The sequence below is a fragment of the Peromyscus maniculatus genome, chromosome 12, assembly GCF_049852395.1.
Source record: "Peromyscus maniculatus bairdii isolate BWxNUB_F1_BW_parent chromosome 12, HU_Pman_BW_mat_3.1, whole genome shotgun sequence".
NCBI classification, from domain to species: domain Eukaryota; kingdom Metazoa; phylum Chordata; class Mammalia; order Rodentia; family Cricetidae; genus Peromyscus; species Peromyscus maniculatus.
The window spans coordinates 26,577,301-26,603,507 of NC_134863.1; the positions used below are offsets into that span (position 1 = coordinate 26,577,301).

At 52.1% G+C, this 26,207-nt stretch overlaps 1 protein-coding gene across 1 annotated transcript in view; it reads left to right on the forward strand.

Annotated features, from left to right (window-relative positions):
- The window catches only part of Adcy5 (adenylate cyclase 5), a 146,548-nt gene that overhangs the window by 85,990 nt on the left and 34,351 nt on the right, over positions 1 to 26,207 (forward strand). Inside the window, exons 2-7 of the mRNA XM_042259244.2 lie at positions 4,392 to 4,541; positions 7,811 to 7,932; positions 20,425 to 20,536; positions 21,884 to 22,011; positions 23,941 to 24,099; positions 25,155 to 25,296. Of these exons, the coding sequence (XP_042115178.1) occupies positions 4,392 to 4,541; positions 7,811 to 7,932; positions 20,425 to 20,536; positions 21,884 to 22,011; positions 23,941 to 24,099; positions 25,155 to 25,296 (813 nt within the window). The remainder of the gene's footprint in view (positions 1 to 4,391; positions 4,542 to 7,810; positions 7,933 to 20,424; positions 20,537 to 21,883; positions 22,012 to 23,940; positions 24,100 to 25,154; positions 25,297 to 26,207) is intronic.

Below are 26,207 nucleotides of genomic sequence, written 5' to 3' on the forward strand. Positions count from 1 at the left end.
ACCCCTGCCCCTCGTGAGCATTCAGCCCTGCCCCTGCCACATGTAAACATGCACCTGTTTATAGTCGCTGTGGCGATGCTTTTTTTCCCCCAGAATGCCATATCTATGGAATCGGGCTGCCCACATGCTTGGGCATCTGCCTCTTTCCTTTCAGCATAGCGTATTTGGGTGGATCCATATTGGGCATCGCAATGGTTTGTTCCTCTCTCCAGCTGAGTTGGTGTGTGTGATCAGTCCAGGGCAGATTCTCTGTGTCATGTGACTTCTCCTCTCATTTGAATGAACACCCAGGAGTTGGGTGTCTGGGTCACACGGCGAGTGTCCGTCTAACCTTACCCAGCGTTGCAGGACTGTTTCCGGGAGGGCCAGATGCTTCCCAACATCTGGCATCTTTGTCTTTGGTACGGCATTGCATCCTTTTCTTTCCACTGTAAACTTACTGCACCTTTACCCATCCTGATGGTGCACGGCAGAAGCTCAGCGCTTTTAAGCTGGCATTTCCCTAATGGCCACTAACGTGCGTAGAGGACCTTTGCAGGTCCCCGCTTCTGCCCCCTTGGACAAACCATCTAGTCAGTTTTTTTTTTTCTCTTTTAAAGAATAAGCTATTTGCTTACTCAGTGTTTGAGTTTTGCGAGTTCTTTATAGATTTTGAGTTTAATCAAATCTATCATTTGCAAATATTTTTTTCCCATTCGGTGGCTTCTTTCATTTGCATAACCTTTTGGAGAGAAGAGGTTCTTAATTTAATTTTAATAAAATCCATTTTTGTCTTTGTCTTTGGTCTTTTGCATTTTTGATGCAACATCTAAGGAATTGTTGCCAAGTACAAGGCCATGAATATATATTTTTTTGATTTTTAAAAATAATTTTATGTCGTTGTGCATGCCTTTAATCTCAGCACTTGGGAGGCAGAGGCAGGCAGGTGTCTATGCTTTGGAGTCCAGCTGGTCTACAGAGTGAGTGCCAAGTCAGCCAGGGTTACATAGAGAGATTATGACCAGTAGCAACTTACGGGAGAGTTTATTTTAGCTTATGGTTCCAAAGGGACAGTTCCATCGTGGCAGAGTCAAGGCAAGGGGAGGCATGGGAACAAGCAACAGACATGACGGCAGGAACAAGAATTTGGATATCACATCTTCACCCAAAGACAGGAAGCAGAAAGCAAGCTGAAGTAGGCCATGACTGTTCTCAGCTCTCAGCGCCTGCCCCAGCAATGTCCTTCCTCCAGCAAGGCTGGGCCACCGCCCCAAACAGTGCCACCGGTTGGATACCAGAGTTTAAATCCCTGAGCCTATGAAAGACATCTCTCATCCAAACTACTTCAGCTGGGTGGTGGTGGCGCATGCCTTTAATCCCAGCACTCAGGAGGCAGAGGCAGGCGGATCTCTGTGAGTTCAAGACCAGCCTGGGTTACAGAGTAAGATCCAGGAAAGGCACAAAGCTACACAGAGAAACCCTGTCTTGAAAAAACAAACAAACAAAAACCCAAACTACTTCATATCGTCTCAAAAATGCGTATTATTTAGTCTTTGACAGTTCTGTGTTTGTGCACATGTGTGCTCCTCTGCATCCATGCTGTAATTACTGTCTGGCATGAGCTGACAGTAGCTGGTAACAATGGCCGTGTCATGTCCAGAAGACAGATGTCACGGCAGCCCTCCCCATCTTCTGGGTCTTACATTCTTTCCACCCCTTCTTCCGTGATGTTCCCTGAGCCTTGGCTGGGGATGGGGGTGATGCTGCCCCACTTAGGACCCTTGGAAGGGAGCAGTGGCCTGCTCTTAGGGTCTTGGCTCATGGTCACTGTGCTGATTATACTGAGGGCCACAGTCTGTTTCTTCCTCAACTTACTCCTTCCCTGTCATAGGGTTCTTCTGTATCAGCTCTGACTCGCCTGGCCCCAGCCTCAGCCTGGTCTTTGTTCTCTCGTATTCTGGCTTGTGTGGCAGTGTCTTGTCTTCTGTTCCCTGTGTGTTTGCCCTTCTGAGTCTTGGAAGCCATGTGTTTGCTCATCCTGCATTTTTGATTCAACAGTCTTTAATGGTTCCCACTGTATAAAGATGATGTCTGGCTTGCTCAGCCTAAGCTCCATATTTTCTTTCTGGATTTCTGGGGAATCTGAGTTATTTATTCAAGGCCCATGCACTTGTCATGGTCTTGCTACCTGTCTCTCAATGCCCAGCACACCCCGACCTGCCCAGAGGCCTCCCCATCACGCCTCCACTGAAGCACTCACCTCTACTTTTTTGCTTGATGTGCATTCATTTCTGCTTTATATTGCTGGCTCTTCTTTGGGTTCTATCCTCTTTCTACTTACCTGTCTTAGATGGTCTGAGTTGCTAAGAATACCATAGGCCGGATAGCTTGTCAACATAAGAAATTTGTTTCTCGAATTCTGGAGACTCAGAGTCTTGAGATTAAAGTGCTAGCATTGCTGGGTTCTGGTGAGCATCCTCTTTGGGGTTCTGGTGAGCATCCTCTTTGGGGTTCTGGTGCGCATCCTCTTTGGGGTTCTGGTGCGCATCCTCTCTGGGGTTCTGGTGAGCACCCTCTCTGGGGTTCTGGTGAGCATCCTCTTTGGGGTTCTGGTAAGCATCCTCTCTGGGGTTCTGATGAGCATCCTCTTTGGGGTTCTGGTGAGCTCTTCTTTTTAGTTCTCATATCTTCACATGGTGGGGAGCAGAGGCGAGGGAGCAAGCAAAGATCTCTTCCCCTCAAGGTGTTAAGCCTGTTCATGAGGAATCTACCCTGATGATCCAGTCACCTCCCCACACCATTGCAGTGGGCGTTTTAAGGGAAATTGATCATCCCATATGTGACATTCTTTAGGTGGCTTGTTGGTTGCCATGGAGCAGGGTTTTCTTCCCTTGTCATAAATAGATTTCCAGTATCAGGTCTTTACATAAAATGTCAGAATTCAGGGGTTGGTAGGATTTGGATAGGAGTTGGTAACAGTAACATTGGCCAATGAAGTTGGGATCACTGGTCACCTGAGCCTGCTCCTGCCATGGAGTTCAGAGCCATCTTCGGCTAGGGGGAAGCCAGACTGAAAATGAGACAGATAAATTCCCTTTGTGGAGCAGGGCAGAGACTCTATGGGACATCTCTGGAGACAGATGGCACCATCGCCAGCATGAGTTCGTCTGGCTCCTGGACCTTCACGTGGCGGGGGAGGATGTGGGGCTCAACACAACCTCAGAGTATGGCGGGGAAGCCTTCATGTCGGGCGTAGATCTGAGTCAAGAACAGATACAGTGGAAGCCCCAGAGGACTGTGGGAATCATGTGTTGCACCCATTAATCACGTGTTACACCCCTTCTGGGTGGGGGAGATCCCCAAGAAGGGCTCTTTGAGATTTACATGAACAAACACCTTCCTTACTCTAATTGGTGACCAGTGCGGGTTCCTCAGAGGCCAGAAGGCCCCAGTGCAAGATGAGGGGCTGAAGTTAGTGCTCTGACGTTGAGATTGACCAGCTAAGGGGTGGGTCTAGAGTGGAGCTCAAAGCCCCCACAGCCTACGGGCCTAAGATCTCTCCTGGCTTTTTGAATCTCGGAACAAGGGTAGGACCAGGTCCAGCATGTTCATATCCACAGAGCTTTGCTTGCCAAGGTCCATTCTGAAGAACCTCAGCTCGTGGGGCTCATGGGGTGACATCCCCTTGCCTTTGAGGGGTCTGTTATATCATTTTGTTTTACCTTAGCCTTTCAGTAAGTACTTAAAAAAAAAAAAAAAGCTTAGCCTTACTGCTGCTGAGCAGCAAAGCGAAAATGCTTTTCCACACACATCTCAGTCAGCATGGAACAGGGAGCCATGAGGAGTAGGCAGAGGGCAGACGCTGGAGTATGGAGCTGTCAGGAACCTGGAGAGGAAAGAATTGAGCTTCCTCTCAACCCCGCTGGGCAGACTTCATCCCAGAGTGGCTATCATGGTCCTGTGGCTGGTGTAGCCTGGACTCATGGGAGCCCATTTTTAGAATAATAAGTCAGGGCCTCTTTGGGAAGGGACCCCTTTAGAAATGAAGTCTCTTCACCTTTTGGGACCCTTCCTGGTGGTACCTCTTGGCTCTAAGTCAGTAGTTCTTTTTATTTGTGATGTCTCTGGTATATTTGGTCTGATTATTCAGGGACTCCGTGTTCTTAGGTTCTGTGCCTCTATCACAGGTCAGCCAAGCTTAGGTCTTTGGGGACATTAGAAAATCTAAATGATTAAGTTTGGCTTCTTCTAGTCAGGTGTTACCTACACTGGCATTTGTTGGTTAGTAGCTAGGTGTGAATTTGCTAAGATTTGGACTGGGGACTCTGTACTTCGGGGTCTGGAGGACTAGGGTCAGGCGGGGCTCCGGTGTCCATGCCTGAAGGACCTTGTGCTTCTCTTCTCCTCCGCAGCTTGTCTCCAATGTCCTCATCTTCTCCTGCACCAACATTGTGGGGGTCTGCACTCACTACCCAGCTGAGGTCTCCCAGAGACAGGCCTTCCAGGAGACCCGGGAGTGTATCCAGGCTCGGCTCCACTCACAGCGGGAGAACCAGCAACAGGTGAGTGAGGCACAGCCAGGAGGCCTGGATGCCAGCCAAGGCCTGCTGCAGAGGAGCAGCTGGCTAGCTCGCTGCCTGTTCCCCAAGGCGTATGCTCATCACTCTGCCCAGCCCCTCCTCCTAGCCATATTGCCTTCAAGGAGCCCAACTTTATTGCTCCGTAGGATCCTCTTGGCCTTTCCTGTCCCTTGCCTGTGGTCTCCTCATGTGGCCCTGTGGTCAAGCAGCAAAAGGTCTCCTCTATCCTGGGCCCCCAGGAGTTGAAGAAGTGAGAGCAGTCAGTATTTCCAGCCTGGGCAGAGGCATTCACCCAAGGGAAGGAGGAGGAGAAGCCTCTTGGGTACCCCGATCCAGCTCTTCTTCTCTGTCCAGTTCTGGGTGTGGAATCTTCAGAGAAGGAAGATCGTCTTGGCTCTCCCCAGACTGTCGCTGACCAGAGAAGCTGGCCATTCACAGGGCCACAGCTTTCTGCCAAGAGAAACCCCTCAGACATTTCTCCGGGAAGGTGGGATGGTGACTCAGGCTGGTGTCAAGGTTCTGGCCGTTCCTGCTCTGAGGGATGGGGTCTTGTTCGGAGTTCAGATCTGGGTCTGAACCCATTTCATGTAACCCAGACAGATGGTTATCTGTCCCTGCTCTCCCTCTAACACCACCTATACAGTTTGGAGCTATGGTAGCTCCTGACAGGAAGCTGAGGGTGGTGGATGGTATCCCCCCCAGAGGGCAGTCAGCAAAGTGAAGCGTCTCTACAGTTGGACCAGCATGAGTCTGGAAGTTTCTGTAGACCAGTGGGTCCTTCCTCCTATGCAAACACTGGCATAGGCCGCCTGTGTGCCACATGCCATCAGGCCCCACGGCAGATGTGAGGACAGAGAGTCTCTCTTGGAGCTAGAGACAGGAAGAGAATGGTCAGGACAGCAGAAGAGTGCCCAGTGTGGCTGCTCTGCTCACTCAAGTGTGGGTGTCTCTGGATGCATGCTAGATGGTTCCACGACATGCCTGCTGACATCCAGGTGGCCAGGTAGGGGATGAACTTTCCAGGTCCTCCTGTCTCTGCCTGTCCTCACTAACACTGCCCCTTTTGGCTGCTCTGCTTTGCCAGGTGCCCAAATGGACACTGACCAATCTGAAGTCTGACTGTCCTTCTTTATGCTTACCCACTTTGGAGACACAACCTTGATAACCCAGGCTGGCCTTGAACCTTGTATGTAGTCAAGGATGCTCCCCCTTGCCTCTGTCTTCAGAATCCTGGGAATCTAGGCATGTCTCAGTGTGTCCAGATTCAGCAGCGCTGGGATCGAAGTCAGAGCTTCACGCCTGCTAGACAGGTACCCTTCCAACGGAACTACCAACAGCCAGCCCTGCCCCCAGCCTCTATTCACTCAACCCTGCCTGGGCTCCTGGCCCAACTTCTTGAAGGAAGCGCTGCTCGGCAGCATGCCTCAAGCCTTCCCATGGCCCTGACAGGCTTACCATTTCTTATACATGCACCTTGCTCACCTCTAAGTCCTTCCTTCCTCCAGAACCCCCATCTTATCTCTGTTATCAACTCCAGGGCCTCACCCCTGAGAATGGAACATCACCCTTCGCTTCCATTTTACGGGGTCACCCTGGACGTCATCTTTCCCCAAGGATAATGATCGTTTGCTTCTGTTTTTTTTGAAACAGGGTCTTCCTGTGTAGGTCAGATGGCCCTGAATTCTTCCCATCTCCTGCAGCCTCAGGGTTAGTTAGGATCTAGAATCCTGCTTGATGTGGTGATGTTAAGCAGGGGTGTGCTATAGCGACATGTTTTGGAGAGATTTGGGCTGTATCGGCAGCAGGGGGGACGGGGCTCAGGGGAAGGCATGGAACCATGGTGCTGCATGAGTCCCAGGAACAGGTGAGCACTGCATTAGAGGGGCGGAAGAGGTTACAGACGGGAAAGGACAGATTCAAGAGCTGTTCCCAGGTCAGTGCTGAGCGCTGAGGCTTGGCCCGGGGCAGAGAGGAGAAGAATGAGTTCCAGAGGAAAGTTCTAGAAATGTAAGCAGTTTCTACAGAGGTGGGATCTGGACCCTGGTACAGGAGGATGGAAGTGTCCTCTACAAAGGCAAGGGAAGGGAGGAAGGGAGGGGAGGGTGAATCTTGCTGGGGCTGTGATGTCACAGGTGGGCATTTGGGAGCCAGTGAGCCGTGGGCTGGAGATGAGAGGAGGTGACAGAGCTGATGGATGGTGGTGGCCAGACAGTAGATCTGCTCCCCGAGGCAAGAGTATTTTGAGGACAGAAGTAGGGCATGCTTCAGTGGGCGCCCAGAAGAAGAGGAGCCAGAAAGAACACTGAGGCAAGAAGGTCTCAGGGCTACCTGGGGTGGGGTGGGGGGGTGGAAACCCAGAGTTCAGTGCAGAATGATGGGCAGGAGAGAGGCAGAGGGCTGCAGGCAGCCAGAATGAAAGGTCTGAGAGGAGACTTATGTGTGTGAGCCCGACAGAGGGCTTGTCCCTCCTCAGCCAAGGCTGTGGCATTCAGATCGAGCCACTCTGCCCAGGAGGCAGCTGGGTACCCTGGAGCCGAACAGGCCTTGGAGGAAAACTTAGGAATTGAGTGAAGTCCAGACTCTCTCAGTAGCTGCCATGACTTGCCATGATGTGGTCCTGTCCCTTCTCCTGCTTCTCTCCCACTTCCCTGGTGACTGCCTTTAACTTCTCTTGGTTCCTCAGAGTTAACTTCCTTTTTCTCTTGTTCTTGGGCCACTGTCTCCCACTTGGAATTGAAAGACTCTGAAGGATCTTGGTCCCCTAATGACAGCGGTTCTCCTAGCCTAGGGCAGGCAGCCTGCTCATAGCTCCCGGAGGGCCTTTGCCTGCCTGTGGGTGCACGGCTCGGATTCTCACCCCCAGAATGCCGCCTGGCACACAGTTGACATCTATAAATACTTGATGACTGGCTGAATGAGTCCAGCTCATGCTGTCAATAGCAGCGTGGCCAAGGCCACAGGGGACTTTAAGGTTTTAACCCAAGCCGCTTGATACTCAAGGCTCCGCCACGAGTGCCTTTCGCAGGGCAGAATGGAAGCAAGCTCTGCGATGGACCAGGAGGTACCCCAGAGAACCCTGGGGCATGACTGCGGCTGTTTCCGCCTCTTACACAGGTTCTAGTTCTGTGGATCTCGGGAGAGCCTGGGAGGTCTTCCTGTGCCCTGCAGCCAGGGGCGTGGGCATGGATGAGAAGGGACTCACCAGAGATGTGGGAAACAATGGTGACAGACTCATCTGCTTCCCTCTGCAGGAGCGTCTCCTGCTGTCTGTCCTTCCCCGTCACGTTGCCATGGAGATGAAAGCAGACATCAACGCCAAGCAGGAGGATATGATGTTCCACAAGATTTACATCCAGAAACATGACAATGTGAGGTAGGGGTGAGGGCAGGGTGGGGAGCACTGGACCCTGATGGAGACAGCTTCATTTCTTCCCCCGCCCCTGCAGGGGGGGGGGCACAGCCTAACAGTGTGGCCTGGTGTTGTGGAGCAGGCCAGCCTTGCCCTTTGTCTGCTTGGGGGAATTCTCACTGTTTAACTTCCTGTCAGGATCTGAAGTAGACGGCAAGGCGGTAAGAGAGAATAGAGAAAGAAGGGGAGAGAAGAAGCGGACCAGCTAGGGGGGGGGACCTCTCACTGACAAAGACAGAGCACATAGACTTGGACCCCGGTGTCACTCTCCTTATGGTCCCCTTCACCAGCCTCTTCCACGCCCTCTAAGCCCTTGTGTGTGAGCCACGGTTCCAGTCACTGATCCTTTGATGTCCCTACAAGGGGGGCACAAACAGCATTCCTAATTTATGGACCCAGTGGGATTAAGACCTGGGCTGAAGGCGCCCCCAGCCAGCATGGTAAAGCCAGCCTGCTCCAAAACCCACTTTGTCTCCGCCGCACATTGGCTGCCTCCCTAGGCAGAAGCCGCTGACAGCAGGGATATGCAAACAGATGTAGGTTAATAGAGTGCAAAATCTGCTCATGAGATCCACAGGGACGCAAGCGGTACAGGTGGCCTTCCTCCACCATGGCTCCCGAAGAGCCTGGTAATTCTCCCGCATGCCCAGAAAAGGAGCCACTGTGAGCTTTGGGAAAGTTACTTCCTCTTTGGGCAAAATTTCCTGAAGCCCGAGTCCTCTGAGCTTGAGTGAAGAGAATCTTGGGAGGCCTGGATCAGTCAAGGGAGTCATTGGATGCTACAAACTGCCTCCACAATGGCTGTCAGCAGGCCTGGAGGGGGAACACAACACTGTGATTTGTATGTAGAACCAACAGCTTCCAGATGTGCTCTGAAGTCTGTGATGTCCATGCTGCATTCATTAATGACCCCTCCCACCTGTCTCTGGAGACCCAAAGGCCAAGGCTTGGAGGGGAAAGTACAGATGCACCACACACCTGTGCTCCGTTGGCGGGGGTGGGGTTTGCAGCCCATCCACGCTATCAGGCAGAGCCAAGATGGCCAGTAGCCACCGTGGTCTCCCGGACAGATGGCTACCTGGCTGAAGTGTAGAGGCAGCCATGTGATGAACAGGCATGCTAGCTCCTCTGTCCGTCCTCAGGTGTGGAATGTCACTTCCTAGGTGCTTTCTATGTTCCCAGAGTCCCCACATGTGTAAATGGTATGTTATCCTCCCCACTGCACAGGAGACCCGGAAACATAGGCCCAGAGATGTACTCTTTATCTATGGTCCGCAGCTGGCTAAGATGGATGCTTGTCTCCAGCAAGCTTTCTGACCTTTTGACTTTGAATCTATGTTTCTATACCAAGGTAGAGGGGTTTGGACAAGGACTCCAAGAGGAAGCTTGGAGAGCCTTTGGAAGGAAAGACCTAGAGGAGAGGGGGGATGGAATGTGTGTGTGTGTGTGTGTGTGTGTGTGTGTATGTAAAGTATATATATATATATATATATATACATATATATAGTGTGTGTGCAGTATATATTGTGTGTGTAGTATATATATATTGTGTGTGTAGTATATATATTGTGTGTGTAGTATGTATATTGTGTGTGTAGTATATATTGTGTGTAGTATATATATTGTGTGTAGTATATATTGTGATTGTGTGTAGTATATATATATATATTGTGTGTAGTATATATTGTGATTGTGTGTAGTATATATATATATTGTGTGTAGTATATATATATTGTGTGTAGTATATATATTGTGTATAGTATATATATATTGTGTGTGTAGTATATAGTGTGTGTAGTATATATATATTGTGTAGTATATATATTGTGTGTATGTGTAGTATATATATTGTGTGTAGTATATATATATAGTGTGTGTAGTATATATATATATATTGTGTGTAGTATATATATAGTGTGTGTAGTATATATATATATTGTGTGTAGTATATATATATTGTGTTGTAGTATATATATATTGTGTGTAGTATATATTGTGCGTGTGTGTATAGTATATATATATTGTGTGTGTGTGTGTGTAGTATATATATTGTGTGTGTGTGTGTGTGTGTGTGTGTGTGTGTGTAGTATATATTGTGTGTGTTCAACCACGTGGCTGAGAAGCCCCAGGGCTGCCCTATGATCTGAGGTCTCTACCTAGAGATAAGAGAAGAAAAAGCTTTCCCTGCCTGTTAGGACAAATGCAAAAGGCTTGAGTTTCAGGTAGAAAGGGGGTGCTCCTCAAGTGTCCCCAACATGTCAGAGCTGGGTCCTGAGCTCTTCTTACCATCTTTCCTGACCACGTCCCTGGCAGGGGATAAGGTGCTTTCTCTAGCTGCTCTGAGCTCGGCAGAACTTCCTGTTGCTTCCACTGACGTCTGCCCAGATAATCTGGAAGAAAATCTGCTCTGAGAAATAGTCCGGCACGGGTCCTTAGCCCCAGCCCTCCAGCAGAGAGGTTTGCTCAGAGACCGCCCAGACTTGCTCAGTTCACAGAGATAATCTCAAGGGATGGTCCTTGCTCCGGGCACCATTGCCCCTGCTCCCAGCAGTGATCCTGCAGTGACTTCAGGTCATTAAAAGGAAAGTCACAGAGCCATCCCAGTGTCCAAAAGGCACAAGTCAGGACCCCTGTCATAGCGGACCTGTTTCTATCTAGGATAAGCCAGATCGAGGACAGCAATCAGTGAAGAAGGAAGGAGAGAAAAATGAAGATGTTGTGGTGCTCAGGGAGGGATAGACTCTAGGGTGTACATCAGAGATTAGGGTACCGCAGTCATACAAACGTCCTGCTGGGGTCCCCTCCTTGGGTCCTAGCCTGGATGTAGCCTTGGAGAGAGGCACATGCTCACTCTAGTCTCAGATTTGGAATGGAACTTTAGTTTAGATTGGGTAGTAATGGCGGACATCACAGTTTAAAAATACACTGGGGCCAGGTTCACAGAGAACCCATGAGGTTCAGAGGTCAGACCTGGATTCTGGGGCTAAAACTCTCCGCTGTGGACTGACTGTGGGACTAAGCCCCTCAACCTCAGTTTCCTCCTCTGCCCAGAGAATAGCAGTGGTCTGTGCTTCCTGAGGGCTGGAGAGTGAGTGGAATGATGTGGAGACAGTGTGTAGCCGTTCCGATGTCTCGGTGTTCAGCAGCCAGGAGCTGCGATCGCTCTAGCTGTTGTTTCCTGGGTTGTTATCCCACCCATAACCAACAGAGAAAGGCCTGGGCTCTTAGCTGGAGAGGGCAAGGGTGGTGCGTCCCACTCGTCAATTCTCTGCGGAGTTGTAATATTTAGAGAGGGTGATGGCATGCTGCTCTCCGCCCCCACCAAGAGCAAGGCCACAGAGGCAGTAAATCAACCCCATAACACACAGCTCCTGGGGTTACCAGCTGAGGCTGACCAAGGAAGGAACTTGAAGAATGTTTTGGTCCTGGGCTACCACTGACTGTGGCGTGAGGTCCCAGATGCCTCTCCTGTCCGATGAGCGCTGACAGATGGGCTGTGTCAGCCCCTCTGGCTGGCAGCTCAGAGAGTGCTTCCACGCTACTGCGCCATCAGGCCTCAGAGGGGCCAGAGCAGTGGCTCTCAACCTTCCTAATGCTGTGACCTTTTTAACACAGTTCCTCATGTTGTGGTGACCCCCCCGTCCAACCATAAAATTATTTCATTGCTACTTCATAACCGTCATTTTGCTACGATTGTGAATCATAATGTAAATATCTGTGTTTTCTGACGGTCTTAGGCGACCTCTGCGAAGGGTCATTCCCCAAAGGGGTCGTGACCCACAGGTTGAGAACCACTAGAGGAAGATGGTCCAGTCTAGGAAGATGCAGACCTCCCAGGTCATCCTTGCCAGGAGGGTCACATTGGGTAGTGGAGCAAGTGTCTGCATGGAGCAGAATGGCACACAGCGCAGCCCTGTCAGCTGGGAACTGTGGGACTGTGGACAGTCACCTTAGTGAAGCCTTGTTTCCCGGTGGCCACCTGGGGATAGACTGTGTGTTCGTTCATCTGTTTAAGGCCTGTGTCGCCTCTGCCCTAACCTGTGGAGTCAAGAGCTGCACTCCATGATGCACTAGACACAGGGAACATGGCTTGGAGCTAAGGGACACTGTCTCGGAAGGTGACTAGAAAGTAAGATAAATACCGCGTCCTTGGAGGCACTTGAAAGGTACATGCGATTCCTGGAGATGCCTGAAGGTAATGTCCATGCTGTCCCTGGTAGTGACTTGAAGGTGCCCAATGCTGGGAGACACTTCACGTTAGGGTACATGCCTGGAAAGCCCCCGGCCCCCAGCCTGCTTAGTAGTCTGTGTTCTGATGTCCATGGAGACTACCAAGCTGGCTTCAAGATCAGGTGGTAATCCACTACTCCAAAGGCCAGGGGGCAGAGAATGCCAGGGTCTCCCGACTTCCATGGTGGTCCTTCTGAATGAGGGTGACCCCCACTTGACTTCCCTAGCTCACGCTGGAGTTCCTTAGGGTTTAAAGGTTTTAGGGGGTAGAATGGACTAGGACCATTCCAGACTCCTCCTTGTAGGAAGGGACGGAAGGCCATGGCCTCCAGAGGGTGCGGACCCCTGCCGGGGAAGTATATTCTTTCAGGATAACTTGCCTTTGCCCCAGTCCCCATCCTTATCTCCCCGCTTCTGGAGTTTCACACGGGATATTGAACCTGAGCCTCAATTGTCTCATTCCCTGGTACCCACAAACCCTGAGGTTTCAGCAGGAGTCCAGCGGAGGGGCTGCCTAACCTGGGCCGCAAATGAGGAAGTATGCCGTCTCCCTGAATTTAAGGGATGTGGGGATGACCTCATGCCTCCTCCTTCCTCCAGTCCCTCTCTCTCCAATTCCTTCCCCCTTGAAGGTTATCTTCTCTCCTGTCTCCTTCAAGGACATGGCTGCATTTCCCAAGTTGCTCTAGCGTCTGGCTCAGCCACCATGTGGTGTGGTTCTGAATTATAATGATCATGGACCATGTCTGAGATGCTTAGATACCCAGGGATGGGTTGTGCCTTCTGGGGGCAGAGTGAGGAAAGTACTGACCTCCGGTCTATCCTCAGCTGTGTGTAGAGTGGACCGTGGGCATCTGAAACCTGATGATAGAAGTGTGCTCAACTCCATTCCTTACCAATTATGGTTGCAAATGGTCTCTGCCTTGTACACATTTACTGGGATCCTACTATGTCCCAGGGGATGCTATGAAAAGGGCACTGTTAGGGACTATCCAGCCCCCATGGGAACATAAGAACTGAGCAGAGGGCTGCTGGGAACAGTGGCTTGACAACCCAGCCAGTTCTGTTGGGGCCCACTGGGGTTGGACCTCTTATTTACTTTTTATGTTAAAATGTATATAGCATTAGGGGCTGGAGAGATGGCTCTGTGGTTAAGAGCTTGCTGCTCTTAAGGAAGGCTGGAGGTTGGTCCCCTACACCCACATCTAGTAGCTCCCAACATCCTGTAAGTCCAGCTCCAGGGGATCCAACACTCTTTTGGCCTCTGTGGACAACTGCATGCTCATACACACACACACACACACACACACACACACACACACACACACACACTATATATATATATATATATACACACACACACACACACACACACACACACACACACACACACACATTACTCTTTTAAAAGATAGATCTAGCATAAGATCGACCATGTTTAAAATCCATCCCCGTAAGTATAAGTGGCATTAGCTACATTCAGTGCTGTGCAACCACCCCCCCCAGCACTGTCGTCCCCAACTGAAACTGTAGCTGCTAAACAAATCCCTGTGCCCCCACCCCCACCTCCACTCCGGAAACCATTTTCTCCTTCCTTTCCTTATTAGTGTGACTATTCTAGATCTCTCACGTAAGTAGAACCGTACAGAATTTGTGCTTTTGATGACTGGCTTGGCTCACCTGGCATAATGCTCTCATGGCTCAACTGGGTTGTGGCATTTGCCAGGGTTTTCTCCCTTGTTGAGACTAAGTAATAGTCCATTTGTGTATGCCACATTCCAGCTGTCCTTTCATCCTCTGGTGCCCTCTCAGGCTGCTTTACCATTTAGGGGATGTAAGTGATGCTGTCGTGCGCATGGGTGGACGAGTCCTGTTCCTACCTCTGCGTTGAATTTGTCTGGGTATATGCCCAGATGTGGGGCTGCTGGCTCATATGGTAGACGTGTATGATTTTTTTTTTAAGGAACCCCCAAGCAGGTTTCCACACTCCAGCCTTCTTGACAGCACCCACTCAAGGGCCTCAGTCTCTCCTTGTTTGGGGTTCACAAAAGGCCCACCTTTGTGTTGGGGCACAGTATGAGGACCAGCGAGGAGTGGACCCAGCAATCAGCAAGGACGTAGCTCTCAGCTCTGGAAATCAAGGCTCTGGTAAACCAGGAACAGGGGGAGGAGACAGAGCAGAGACAAGCACTGATTGCTGAGCATGCCGGGCTGTGTTTCGGAGACAAGTACAAACAGGTGTGACCCGTGGGTCGGCTTCTAACTCAGAATTCAGACATAAGGATTATTCTGAGTGGGCTAAGTCAACGATCGTGAAGATGAGTGGGTCAGAACCGGGTTCTAAAAGAAAAAGAGTGATTTGCTTCCAGCCTTTCAAACATAAACATTTTATTATATAAAGGCCCGTGTTTTGTAGTGAAATTGGGAAATGTAGGCGGTGTAGAAAAGAAAAGCAATTCACGGAGATCGGGTTGACTGTCGCCGGGTTTGGGTGCAGCCTCCTCTGTGGGCCTCTCCTTTAGAAGGCGTTTTCCTGAGCCTGTCACATCCCTGGAAGAGCGTCCCCAGGCGTCATCAGGTTCCTTTGCTGGCGTGGTAAGAATGGGATGTGTTATGAGGTGAAGGCCCAAAGGCCAGCTAGCAGAGTGGATTGCAGATTATGCCTTGATCCGAGGTCCCCCCCGACTTCTCCTCTTGGACTCCACTTACTGAAGTAATGCCCCTGTTCCTGCCAGGGTGGAGGGGTTGGGCCGATTCTCCCCTTGATGGCATTGGGCATACTAGTCATCCTGGGTCATCCCCCCCTTTCCTTCCCAGCCTGTGCCTCAGGTAGTTCTGAGTGATGCCGACTCATTAAAAAAAAAAAAAAAAAAAAACGTGTTGGAAAAAAAAGAAAGCCTTCTGGCGATTATTCACACCTGGTAGTGCTGACTCGCTCAGTGGATGTGAGTGAGTCATTGCCTCCCTTTACCTGAGAGGGCCACCAACTCATGTCTGTCCAGGCCGGGTGATTTGGAGGAGATCGAAGGTGGGTGCGGCAGGGGCATCTCTGTCGGGCACAAAGAGAGGGGCTTCCTGCACAAGCCCAGCCACTGAGGCTGTCAGCATTCACATGGTGGGGGCACCCCAGGACGCTCTGGCCACAATGCAGTCGGCATCCCCAGGGGTGGGCTGAGACCTTACCGCACTTCTTCCCCCCCCCCCCCAATTTCATAGCCCTAATCTGGATGAGCAGACAGGGATCGGGACTCTTCAGACACAGTTGTTGGCACGGCCAGCCCACCCTGTCCTAAGTGCCCAGTGACGCTGAAGGATGTGGCCCTGTGTGTAGGAGCTGGGCCAGATGCTGACAGCTCATAAGTCCCAGGGCCTGTTGGCAGGAAGAGGCCACAAGTATAAAGAAATGTCTGCGGACAGAGCAGGGCTGCGGAGGGCCCATGGCGGTAACCGATGACATGCCCCGTATTTATGCCTCTGGAATAGAAGTCAGGCTAGCTAGAGGGAGAGAGAGAAAGGACAGATCACTAGGGAAGCAGTCCCCATGTGGGCCCTGTCCCCAGTGTCTAGTCTCTCTAAGGACCCACTAGCGTGGCAAGAGGAGATCTCAAAGGAGCTAATGTATGAGCTCTAACATCTTTCTGCTGGTCTGGGCCTGGCGTGAGGCTGTGAACTGGCTTTCGAACCCCCAGGGATACAGCCAGGAAACCCAGGCCAGCGGAACAGATGGTCTGTGCTGGGGAGACCCTATGAACACAGGAGCCTCCATAAGGGACAATCGTATAGCAAAACCCACAGATGGGCTCAGAGTTGGGGCCTCAGAGACCTTGTATGAGATTGTTCCAACCCAGGTTAGAAGCCGTGCTTTGGATGGCTCCCGGGTTGCTCTGGGTGACCCACCCTCCCTGCTTCCCCAGGAGCTGAGAGAACCTCAGAGGACCACCCTCCCTCCCCTGCCCCAGCAGCTGGAGAGGTTTCTAAGCCTCCCTGGTGATAACCACACAGTTATCTTCTGAGGTAACCATGCTGGTTCTGTGAGGGACCCCAAGCTTCACAGGCTCCTCTCTGAGGTGGGGTCCCAGGAGGCCCTATGAGGCAGAAGCAGGGAGGGGGCCTCATGGTTTGTTCTCTTGCTTGCCCTGAAGTTGTGAGCATTCTTTCCCTTTCAATAAATAAGCATCGGGCACTGCTATGGGCTGGACTGTGTCTCCCTAGAAGATAAGCTGAGGTGTTGAGCCTAGTTTTTGTGAACATGGCCTCCTTATCTAAAACGCTGCTTTCCGTGGTTCAGGTTATCTGTAGTCAGCCATATGCAAGAAGGAGAGGGAGACCGAGTGGCACAGTAAGGAATTTTAGCGGGGGGCATTCACATGCCTGTTACTACAGTGTGTTGTTACAATCCTGCAACGTTTCTGTCCTTATTCTCTCGCTCTAAGTCCTAAGTTAAACTTTACCGCGTGGATGTGTGGATAGGATAAAAGCACAGGTTCTGTATTAGCCGTGACCTCAGGTGTGCATGGCGGGTTTTGGAACAGACCCCCACAGGTAGGAGAGACTGCTAGAGGAGCTTCATAGAGCCTAGAGGTTAAGGTAAGCTCGGACTTGTCATATAAGAGCGAAGTGTCGTGTGACGCCACAGACACTAATGACAGAGATCTGAGCATTGCAGCCTCCGGCTTAGGGATGTCAGAGATTGATGAGGACCCCAGAAGCACAAGTCTCAGGGGGAGCGTGGCCCTGGCCCCCGCCAGGGCCTTGACTTCAGACTTCCAGACCCAGAACTGTAGGGAGCATTTAAGCTACTTTGTAATGGCAGCCCTTTAAACTAATATGGACACCAGTGATGTAGGTGCCAGATATGGGTGGACATGGGGCGTGGATCAAGCCAAGGGCAATGCAGGCAGAGCCAGTACCAGTCAGTCAGTCCTGCAGCTGCAAATTCTCCAGGGACTGGGATACAGCAGGGAGATGAGACCCTCTTTCCAGTAGGAGGAGATAGAAAAGAACAGAGTAAGTAACCAATAGCCACAAAGTTGTGTGCAGCGCTCCCCCGACCCATAGAGGGTACTTTCCAGGACCCTCAATAGAGGCCTGCTTAAGCTTTCCAGCAGATGGTCTAGAACATTGCCTATGCAGCATTTTCGCCATCCCTAGTAAACTAAATAAACTTGAACCTTTGCACTTTTTAAAAGGAACATTCACAGCCAGGCAGTGGTGGTGCACACAGTTAATCCCAGCACTCAGGAGACAGAAGCAGGTAGATCTCTGTGAGTGCAAGGCCAGCCTGGTCTACAAAGCGAGTTCCAGGACAACTAGGGCTGTTACACAGAGAAACCCTGTCTCGAGAAACCAAAAGGAACATTTACAGCTTCTCTTTGGCGTTGTCAGGGTCCCTCCCTAGTCTTGTGCTCTGGAGCCTCTGTAAAGCGAAATAGCGCTACCTGGACACAGTACTGTGGTCATCACGGCAGTGGAGCCGATAGCCCAGACAGCTACTAGGTTACTGCTAGGCGGGTAGCACATACAGCGTGGACACATTGCTCGGCAAAGAGATGACTCAGGCCCAGGTGAGACTGAGTGGGATGGGACAAGGTTTCCTCACATGACTCAGAAAGGCATGCCATTTGGAGCGCACAAAATGTTTTATTTCTGGAGTTGGCATGGGCTGGTTTTAGATGACAATTGGCTGTAAGCAGCTGAGGTGGTGGGAGGCAAAACATGGCTGAGAGGGGACTGCTGCATATTGAAGGGCTAAAGAGTGAAGGACAGTGATGTGGGGGAGAGGGACGGTGTGCGTAAATGAGGGGGTCGCGTGTCTAAATCACGGGGGGGGGGGGGGGGGGGGAATCCTGTGAAGAAGGTGCTGTTGAAGCTGGGGCAGAAGTCCTCATCTCTAGTTGCATATTAGAACTACCAGAGAAGCTCCAAACAAACTAGAGCAACAACAATAAAACAACCACAGCAGAGTTCCGCTGCTGCGGATGGATTAACTTAGAATCCCTGGGGCTGGGGCTCTGAGGCCTCTCCACGGGACAGCTTCCCAGGGCGTCCTAAGGGATGTCAACCCAGGGACCCGTGGTGTCCAAGGACCGCCAATCTATGGCAGTAAGAGCAGACAAGGTCTTCTGTGGAGGGCAATGACCAACAGGCCAGAGCCTTGCACTACTTGGGCGTCAGAGACCTGTCCGCTCTGGGTGGCTGGCTCAGTGATCTTTGGTTTGAAGAGGCCTTGAGATCACACACCTTTGCTTCATGTTTCTGGGGCCATGCTTTTCCCTATTCTTTTTTTCTTCTTCTCTGCTTGGAGCTTCTGCAGGTCTAGGGGGGCTTTCTCTCCTATTCTAGGGTCTCAAAGGCTTAGTCCCAGGGTGGACCAGCCAGTGGGTATGATGCCTGGGGAGAGCAGACACAACAATGTCTCTGTCTCAGAGGCTGGTAGCTGTTCCTGTGTTTTGTTTTGTTTTGTTTTGTTTTGTTTTGTTTTGTTTTGTTTTGTTTTGTTTTGTTTTGTTTTGTTTTGTTTCTGGGATAGCCTAGTCCAAACCTGAGGACATTTTTCCTGATAACCCAGCCTGTTACCATGGACCCTATGTTCCTGAAGCCTCAGGAAGGTGTGTTGGAGAGAGCACTGACTTGGGGAGGAGTCTACCATGCTGGGGTCTTTCCCTCTCGTGGGAAGCCTAGTCCCTGGTGTGTGAGCAGCTAGGCTCTAGAGGGCCCAGGGGGATGATTTGGCTCAGGGCTCGTCTACCAGAAGCAGCTCAGTCCACGAGAATTAGAACATTTTTGTGTCCCTCTTAAGAAACCAAACACTTAGAGGTTCCCTATACACTCCGGCCTCGAGACCCTCCTCTTGTGGTCAGTTTTGAAGGAAAGAGAGATTTTTCAGACTAAAGGACAGGAGCCACAAGAATGGTCACAAGAGCCATACTGGCTGGTGTGGCTGATGACTCCCCTGGATGATGAGGCTGGAGACCCCGGGGAGGAGAGGCTGGGAACTTCCAGGTGATAGCAGGGGTTTTGGGGGGGTGTCTACCTCTGCTCTTCCCTGCTCCTCTTTCAGTTGACCCTTCCTAGGGACTCCCCTAGGGGGGGACAGGCTTGAGATCTGCTTGAGACTGGGAAGTGAGAGATCTGTGAGGCTCTGTTCTGGCCCATACTTCCCAGAGCAAGTGTATAAAAGAGGCAGTGTAGGGGCCAACAGGGGCAGGCCCGCAAGGTTACTGAGGAGTGGGGAGCCCTCAAAAAGCTCACTCTCTCTGTCCCCCCGTCCTCCTGCCTGGGAGTGAGAACGGGACCAGGGAGCCCCCAGCTAGTAGGCGAGGCCAGGGCGTTTGTCCCCTCATCAGCAGCCCTCTGGAGTCCTTTCCTGGCTGGTTTTTTGTCAACTTGACACAAACCTATACATAGCTAGGAAGAGGGGATCTTAATCAAGAAAATGCCTAAGACCGGCCTCTAGGCAAGTCTGTGGGACATTTCCTTAAAGAATGATTAGCGTGGGAGGCCCTGGCCCACCATGGGTGGTGGCAGCCCTGAGTAGGTGTCCTGAGCTGTAAAATAGAGCAGGCTGAGAAAGCCATGGAGAGCAAGCCAGGAAGCAGCACTCTTTCATGGCCTCTGCTTCAGTTCCTGCCTCCAGGTTCCTGCCTCGAGTTCCTGCCCCAACTTCCCTCAGGGACAGAGGACATGAGAGTTGTAAGGAGACATGTCTGCCCCAAGTTGCTTTTGAGCCTGGTGATTTAGCACAGCAGTAGAAACCCTAAAACAAACCCCCCAGGACTCCCGTAGCCTGTAGCCATCCTGGGGCCCGGGGTACTCCCAAGGTCCCTGGATGCATCCCCAACTTGACTCCCTCACACAGGCCTGTCAGTTTGTCCAGGCTGCAGTGACAGGGTACCACACTGGGTGGCTTGTCAACAACCCTCTCCCATTTGTGGAGGCTGGAGGTCTGAGTCCACAGTGCCAACATGGCGTGGCTCTGGTGAGGGCCATCTTCCAGGCCATTCGCATCTTCTCATGGCAGCAGAGCCAGGAAGCAGACTCTCCTGCTCTCCCTTCTCACGAGGCACTAATCCCATTCACAAGGGCCCCACCCTCATGGGCTAATCATCTTTCCAAGGCCCTGCTCCTAAAACCCTGACCAGGGGCACTAGGATTTGCTGGATGGCTGTGGGGGGACACACAGGCATCCAGTTTATAGCAGGTCTTCCTTTTCCTCCTGTCTCCCAGCATCCTGTTTGCTGACATCGAGGGATTCACCAGCCTGGCCTCCCAGTGCACTGCCCAGGAACTGGTCATGACCCTCAATGAGCTCTTTGCCCGCTTTGACAAGTTGGCTGCGGTGAGTCACTCCGAGTGTGGGCCAGGGGGTGGCCTGGACTGGGTTGTCAGGGGAGGGCCTTCGGGTCGAGGACATTAGTCCGGGTCTGTATTCTGCTCGGTGGGAACTGGTGCTAGGTACCTGTGATGGGCAGAGCAGTCGGTCAGGCTGCAGATGTGTGCCCTCATGTCCCACACCATCTCTGGCAACGCAGTCGGAGCCGTCATCCTCGGCTGTGAAGAAATGTGAAGGGGCTGCCATAGTGTCCAAGCCCCCCACCAAAATCTCTGTTTCCCCGGGGGCGGGGGGCACATGAGGTACCGTGTGGCTGCATTCCCGACGAGGTTGGCTGGAGGGATGGGAGAATACACCTGATATCCACCTGGCCTGTAAGCAGTTGGGGGCCTTCCCTAGAGGTTTCCAGAAAGAGGGCGTGCCAGCCCTTGGACAAAAGTGACACTCCCCAGCAGGGAGTCGTAACCAGGACAGTCATGCAGTAGATCTCTGTTTTCACCCCTTCTTCCCCAGAATGGGCCTTGGTAGAGTCATGCCATATAAGTAGTCACTTACTATGGTGTCCACAGGCATAGAGCACAGCCCCGTCTATGGACAGGGTACCAGGCTAGAATGTAGAGAAGAATCTACTGTGATCGGGGGGGCTTTCTGGGGCCACCGAGGGTGCTAGGTGGGGAGCCTCCCATCCCTGAGCTTGAACAAGGTAGACAGAGGCATGATTGCCCACCCAAGATGGTGTGGACGTCACGAGCACCTGCCTCCCGCTGCCCCAGCGTCACGGAGTAGCACAGAGTCAGATTCAAGCAGCAGGAGCACCTGACGGCTAATGCCGGCCCCTCTCACTCCCCCTTGGGCTTTGGGGGTGACCTGCCTCCATGCCCCCAGCGGCACCTGTCTCAATGCAGTCGGTGGCAGTGGCCACAGGTGCTGGGCTCTGTTCGCTTCCTGGCACTCACGTGTTTGCTGGCATAGCCAAACATTCCTTTGGATAAACATCTCAGGCAGGCCGAGGGGCACGTGGGTTTCTGGCTCAAGCTCATCTGCTGGCTTCAGTCTTTTTTTTTTAAGAAGAAGAATCAAAACTGTTGGTAGAATTACAAGAATCAGGGGTATGCTCCTGGGGTGAGGGGTGGGACCAGAGATGCTTGCCCAAGGGGGGGATAAAAAGGAAAGAAAGGACAAGGGGAAAGAGCTGCTAGGCGTTGACCAGGTCCAGTGCTGATAATGGAGCTGTGCCCCGCGTCTCAAGAAAGCAGTTCACTTGAGGCTTGGGTGACTCTTTGCTACTCTTCTCATTCCCTCCCACTCTCTTTCCCACCAGTTTGGATCTTCAACCACTCATTTGCTTTCCAGGAGAATCACTGTTTACGGATTAAGATCCTCGGCGATTGTTACTACTGCGTCTCTGGGCTGCCTGAAGCCAGGGCTGACCACGCCCACTGCTGCGTGGAGATGGGCATGGACATGATCGAGGCCATCTCGTAAGTGCCGACCTCCTCCCTTCCAGGGAACCGACCCACAGTCTGAGTAGTGATGGCTGGCCGGCCGGAGGCTGGGAAATGGTGGGATGCCCCCAGGGGACTCCTGCTAGGCTGGTGGGCAGTTCTGTATCTCAGCCTCCATCCTCCTCCAGGGCTCCTTTCTTTCTTTGGTGGGGCAGCTTTCCCGGAGGAGGCATGAGGAACAGAGCTGGCAGGAGTGGCCTGTCCTCTAAAACCTGACCACTGCTCACAGCCCCACAGCCGATGTAAAGCGCACTAGCCCCACTTCCTCCCAGCTGGGAGGAGAGCTAGGCTCTTGCGGGCTAAGAGAGATCTCCTGGGATCCCATCACAGATAATGCACCCTTCTGTGAGCAATAGCCCAAGGAGCCTGGGCCAGGCGTGGTTGTTACTGGCCATGGAAGGAGCCCTTCGTCATTGAAAAAAATGTGTGCAACCCAAATGACATTACCAGCTAGGGGTCAGGGAAGGTGTTCAGTAACTTTGCGATTTAGAAATTGCCTATAGGAGGACAAAGTAAAAGATAGATGGTAAGGTCAGAGGTCAGAGTGGCTGGCCCGGGAAGGGGTTAGGCCCATTTTTTTGGCACAGTAACTTCTACTGACTGTCTCCTGCGTGGCTACGCTACACAGTCATGCCCTGAAGTACAGCCAGCGCTAGGAGGGGAGGCCTGGTCTCTCTCTGCACTGATTTAACCAGTGTGCCCACTGGGCACACAAGGGTAAGAGACGTAAGCCCCTACAGGAGAGACTGGTTGATTCCCTGAGGGGAGTGAGAAGCGTCAGGAAGCAGGTATCTCTGGAGAAAAGAGAAGCAGTAGAATGAGGTGCCATTATCCTCAGCGAGTGTCCACAGGCACCTCGGACTGAAGGGACGATGGCTCCAGCCCTGATGCTTGACAAGTTGATCCCAGGTCGAGAGAAATGATGGAGTCCCGAGTCTTTCCTACACCTGGGCAGAGTGGAGGGCAGGTGGTCTGAGAGGTGTGGGGTTAGGGGTGGACCTGGTGGGGGTGAGCCCACCCACCAGACCAAGTGGGTCCCACAGGTCCCACAAGGTCCCACAGCTTGCCGGTGTCAAGGAGGCTAGTTTCTAAAAAGTGCAAACTGTATCGACTCTTCCCCAGCTCCTCTGCCTTTTCTGCAGACCCTAAGCAGGCTGTGAGCCCCAAGTACAGGTGGAGAACCCCCTCTTCTGCTCTCGCAGCATGGGAGATTATAAAGGGCCCACCCCGCACGGGGACTCCCATCTTGGTGCTTGTGGCCGGGACTACAGATGTCTTGTAGTTCAAGGGCAACCTAGTTCCCTGCTTCCCCAGACTCACCTCTTCCTATGTCCTCTACAGTGGGGACCACATCCCCACCCCATGTAACCCATGTAACCACAGGCTCCAGTGTCCTGCTTAATCTTGAGAGAGGAGCAACGGCCTTAAATCCAATCCATCAACATTGGGAAAGCCATTCCAGTCTACCTTGCCTCCAGAGCATTGTATGATTAGGGTTCAGGGTGACTACATCTCCCCCATGGGCTCAGGACAGCACTACAGGACATTTACAATGGTCTGAGCGGTCTAGTTGACAGTGGCAATGGCCATGGAGGTAGTTGGGTAGATGGGGCGCGGTTGAGGGGGAGGTGAGGGGTGGGGGGGTGGGGGTGGGAGTGCTTCGTTTTACTGTGCAGCACACTGCCACCTTGTGGCCAAGACAGAAACAGCACTTCTCTGGTTAATCTGAACAAACACCCGCTGCTAGTCCCCTTCGGGTTAGGCTGGATCAGAAAGAAATGCCTCTTTGACCCCCCTGCACCTCCCAACTCCCCTTTCACCCCAGTCCTCCCCTTCCAGCCTCACCCCTGCTCTTTACGCCTAGCCCCTGACCCTCTCCCAGCCTTACCCCTGCTGCATCCCCAGGTTGGTCCGGGAGGTGACAGGGGTGAACGTGAACATGCGCGTGGGAATTCACAGCGGGAGAGTGCACTGTGGCGTCCTTGGCCTCAGGAAGTGGCAGTTCGACGTCTGGTCTAACGACGTGACACTCGCCAACCACATGGAGGCTGGTGGCAAAGCAGGGTGAGTGAGGAGGGCTGGGGTGGTGCAGGTGGGAACCCAAAGTTCCCTTTCCACCCAGGAGAGGCTGCCATGGGGTGGGCTTGGAGTAGGCAGGATGGAGGAGCAGGCGTGCTGTGGGCAGGTGGGATCGGAGATTTCTTGAGTAGGGGTGGGGCTTAGAGTGTTTGCCTAACACGCACAAGATCCCAGCACTGTAGAAAGAAAAGAAAAGGAAAAAGGAAAGGAAAGGAAAGGAAAGGAAAGGAAAGGAAAGGAAAGGAAAGGAAAGGAAAGGAAAGGAAAGGAAAAAAAGAAAGAAGGAAGGAAGGAAGGAAGGAAGGAAGGAAGGAAGGAAGGAAGGAAGGAAGGAAGGAAAGAAAGAAAGAAAGAAAGAAAGAAAGAAAGAAAGAAAGAAAGAAAGAAAGAAAGAAAGAAAGAAAGAAAGAAAGAAAGAAAGAAATTTTTTACTTAGCCAATCATTCACCATAGTTTATGTACAAGTCGTAAGGAATATTGTCCCAAACATCCAAGTGTTTGATTGGGATGACAAATGGCGTCTCGTGAATTGTAGTAGGTAGCAGCCTGTTTCAGAGGAGACAGACTAGGACTCAGAAGTAGCAGCTGGCATGGATATCTGGGCAGAAAGAAAGGTAGGGCCCAGGGACCAATGGGCAGGGGTGAGGCGGGAAGCAGGACTCAGGTGTGGAGAGAGAACAATAGACAGAAGTATCACAGATAGACTTTTAGGGGCAGCCAGGAGAAACAGTCAGGGACTAAGCGGGACCTGACCTGAGTGCCAGGCTGCAGGTTCGACTCCAGCTCGTGGTGGCTTCTGAGCAGGAGTGACTATCACCTCCGAGGCATGTGCCTTGGGTAGGCTGCTGCAGGGTCACTCCTGCCAGGTGAGGTGCGGAAGGGTGGGTGCTGTGGGTGACGGCTGGAAATGCCCTGGGAGTGTCCTCCTGATCATGGCCAGGTGGGGTGCCATTGGAAGCGGGGCTGGAGGCCTCGAGGATGTGTGGATGATATGGAACTGCAGTTCTCAGCTCCCACACTCTGCCCTTCCCCCACCGCAGACGCATCCATATCACCAAGGCCACACTCAACTACCTGAATGGGGACTACGAGGTGGAGCCAGGCTGTGGTGGCGAGCGGAACGCCTACCTCAAGGAGCACAGCATTGAGACCTTCCTCATCCTGCGCTGTACCCAGAAGCGGGTTGGTGGGCAGGGCCTGTGGGGCAGGGAGGTTGGGATGGGGGGGGGCGGCAATCTTTTGGATGGGAACCTTTTCTGGGCCTGTTCTTTCCTTCTCCTCTTCCCCTGAGGAAAGTTATCAGTTCCTCAGTGTTGCCTCCTGGAGCTCAGAAAGGACCTGAAAGGGAGTGAGTGAGGCCTTGCCAAGCTGATGGGGGAGAGGAGGTGTTTTCATCCCACTTTGGTTGAAAAAAAAAAAATTGCAACAGGCCTCAGATCAGTGATACCTGGGGGGGGGGGGGGGGAGGCACGGACTGGAGGCGAACATCCAAGGAATCACTGCTCTGCCTTTTGCTAGGTGCTTGTCTTTTCTCATCTCTCCTCCCCATTCCCACCCTCCTCCTAACCCACTTCCTTATTTTCTCTTTGATGGATGTATGTATTGATGTCTGCTTCTGCCTGCGTCTATGCGTGTCTGTTTTGTTTTTAAAAGTTTGTATTATATATGTTTGTTTTCTGTGTGTTGCTGTGTGCACGCTGGGGTCCACAGAGGTTTCCTAGTGAGATCTGAGCTTGCTTCACACAGCAGGGCTGCGTAAGGGGAGGGATTGACCACGTGCTTGGTTACCCAGGGTTTGGAAGGGTCTGCACTTGACTGTGCCATGACTGTGCACTTCACTGTGCTTTTATCTTGGAAGGGGGAAGTCTTTTGCTCCACCCCTTGGCATTCCTTTAAATCCCTTTAGCAGCTGGGCAGTGGTGGCACACGCCTTTAATCCCAGCACTCGGGAGGCAGAGCCAGACAGATCTCTGTGAGTTCGAGGCCAGCTTGGTCTACAGAGCTAGCTCCAGGACAGGCACCAAAACTACACAGAGAAACCCTGTCGGGGCAGGGGGAGTCCTTTTAGTAGAGACAGAAGGGGCTGGTGGGTT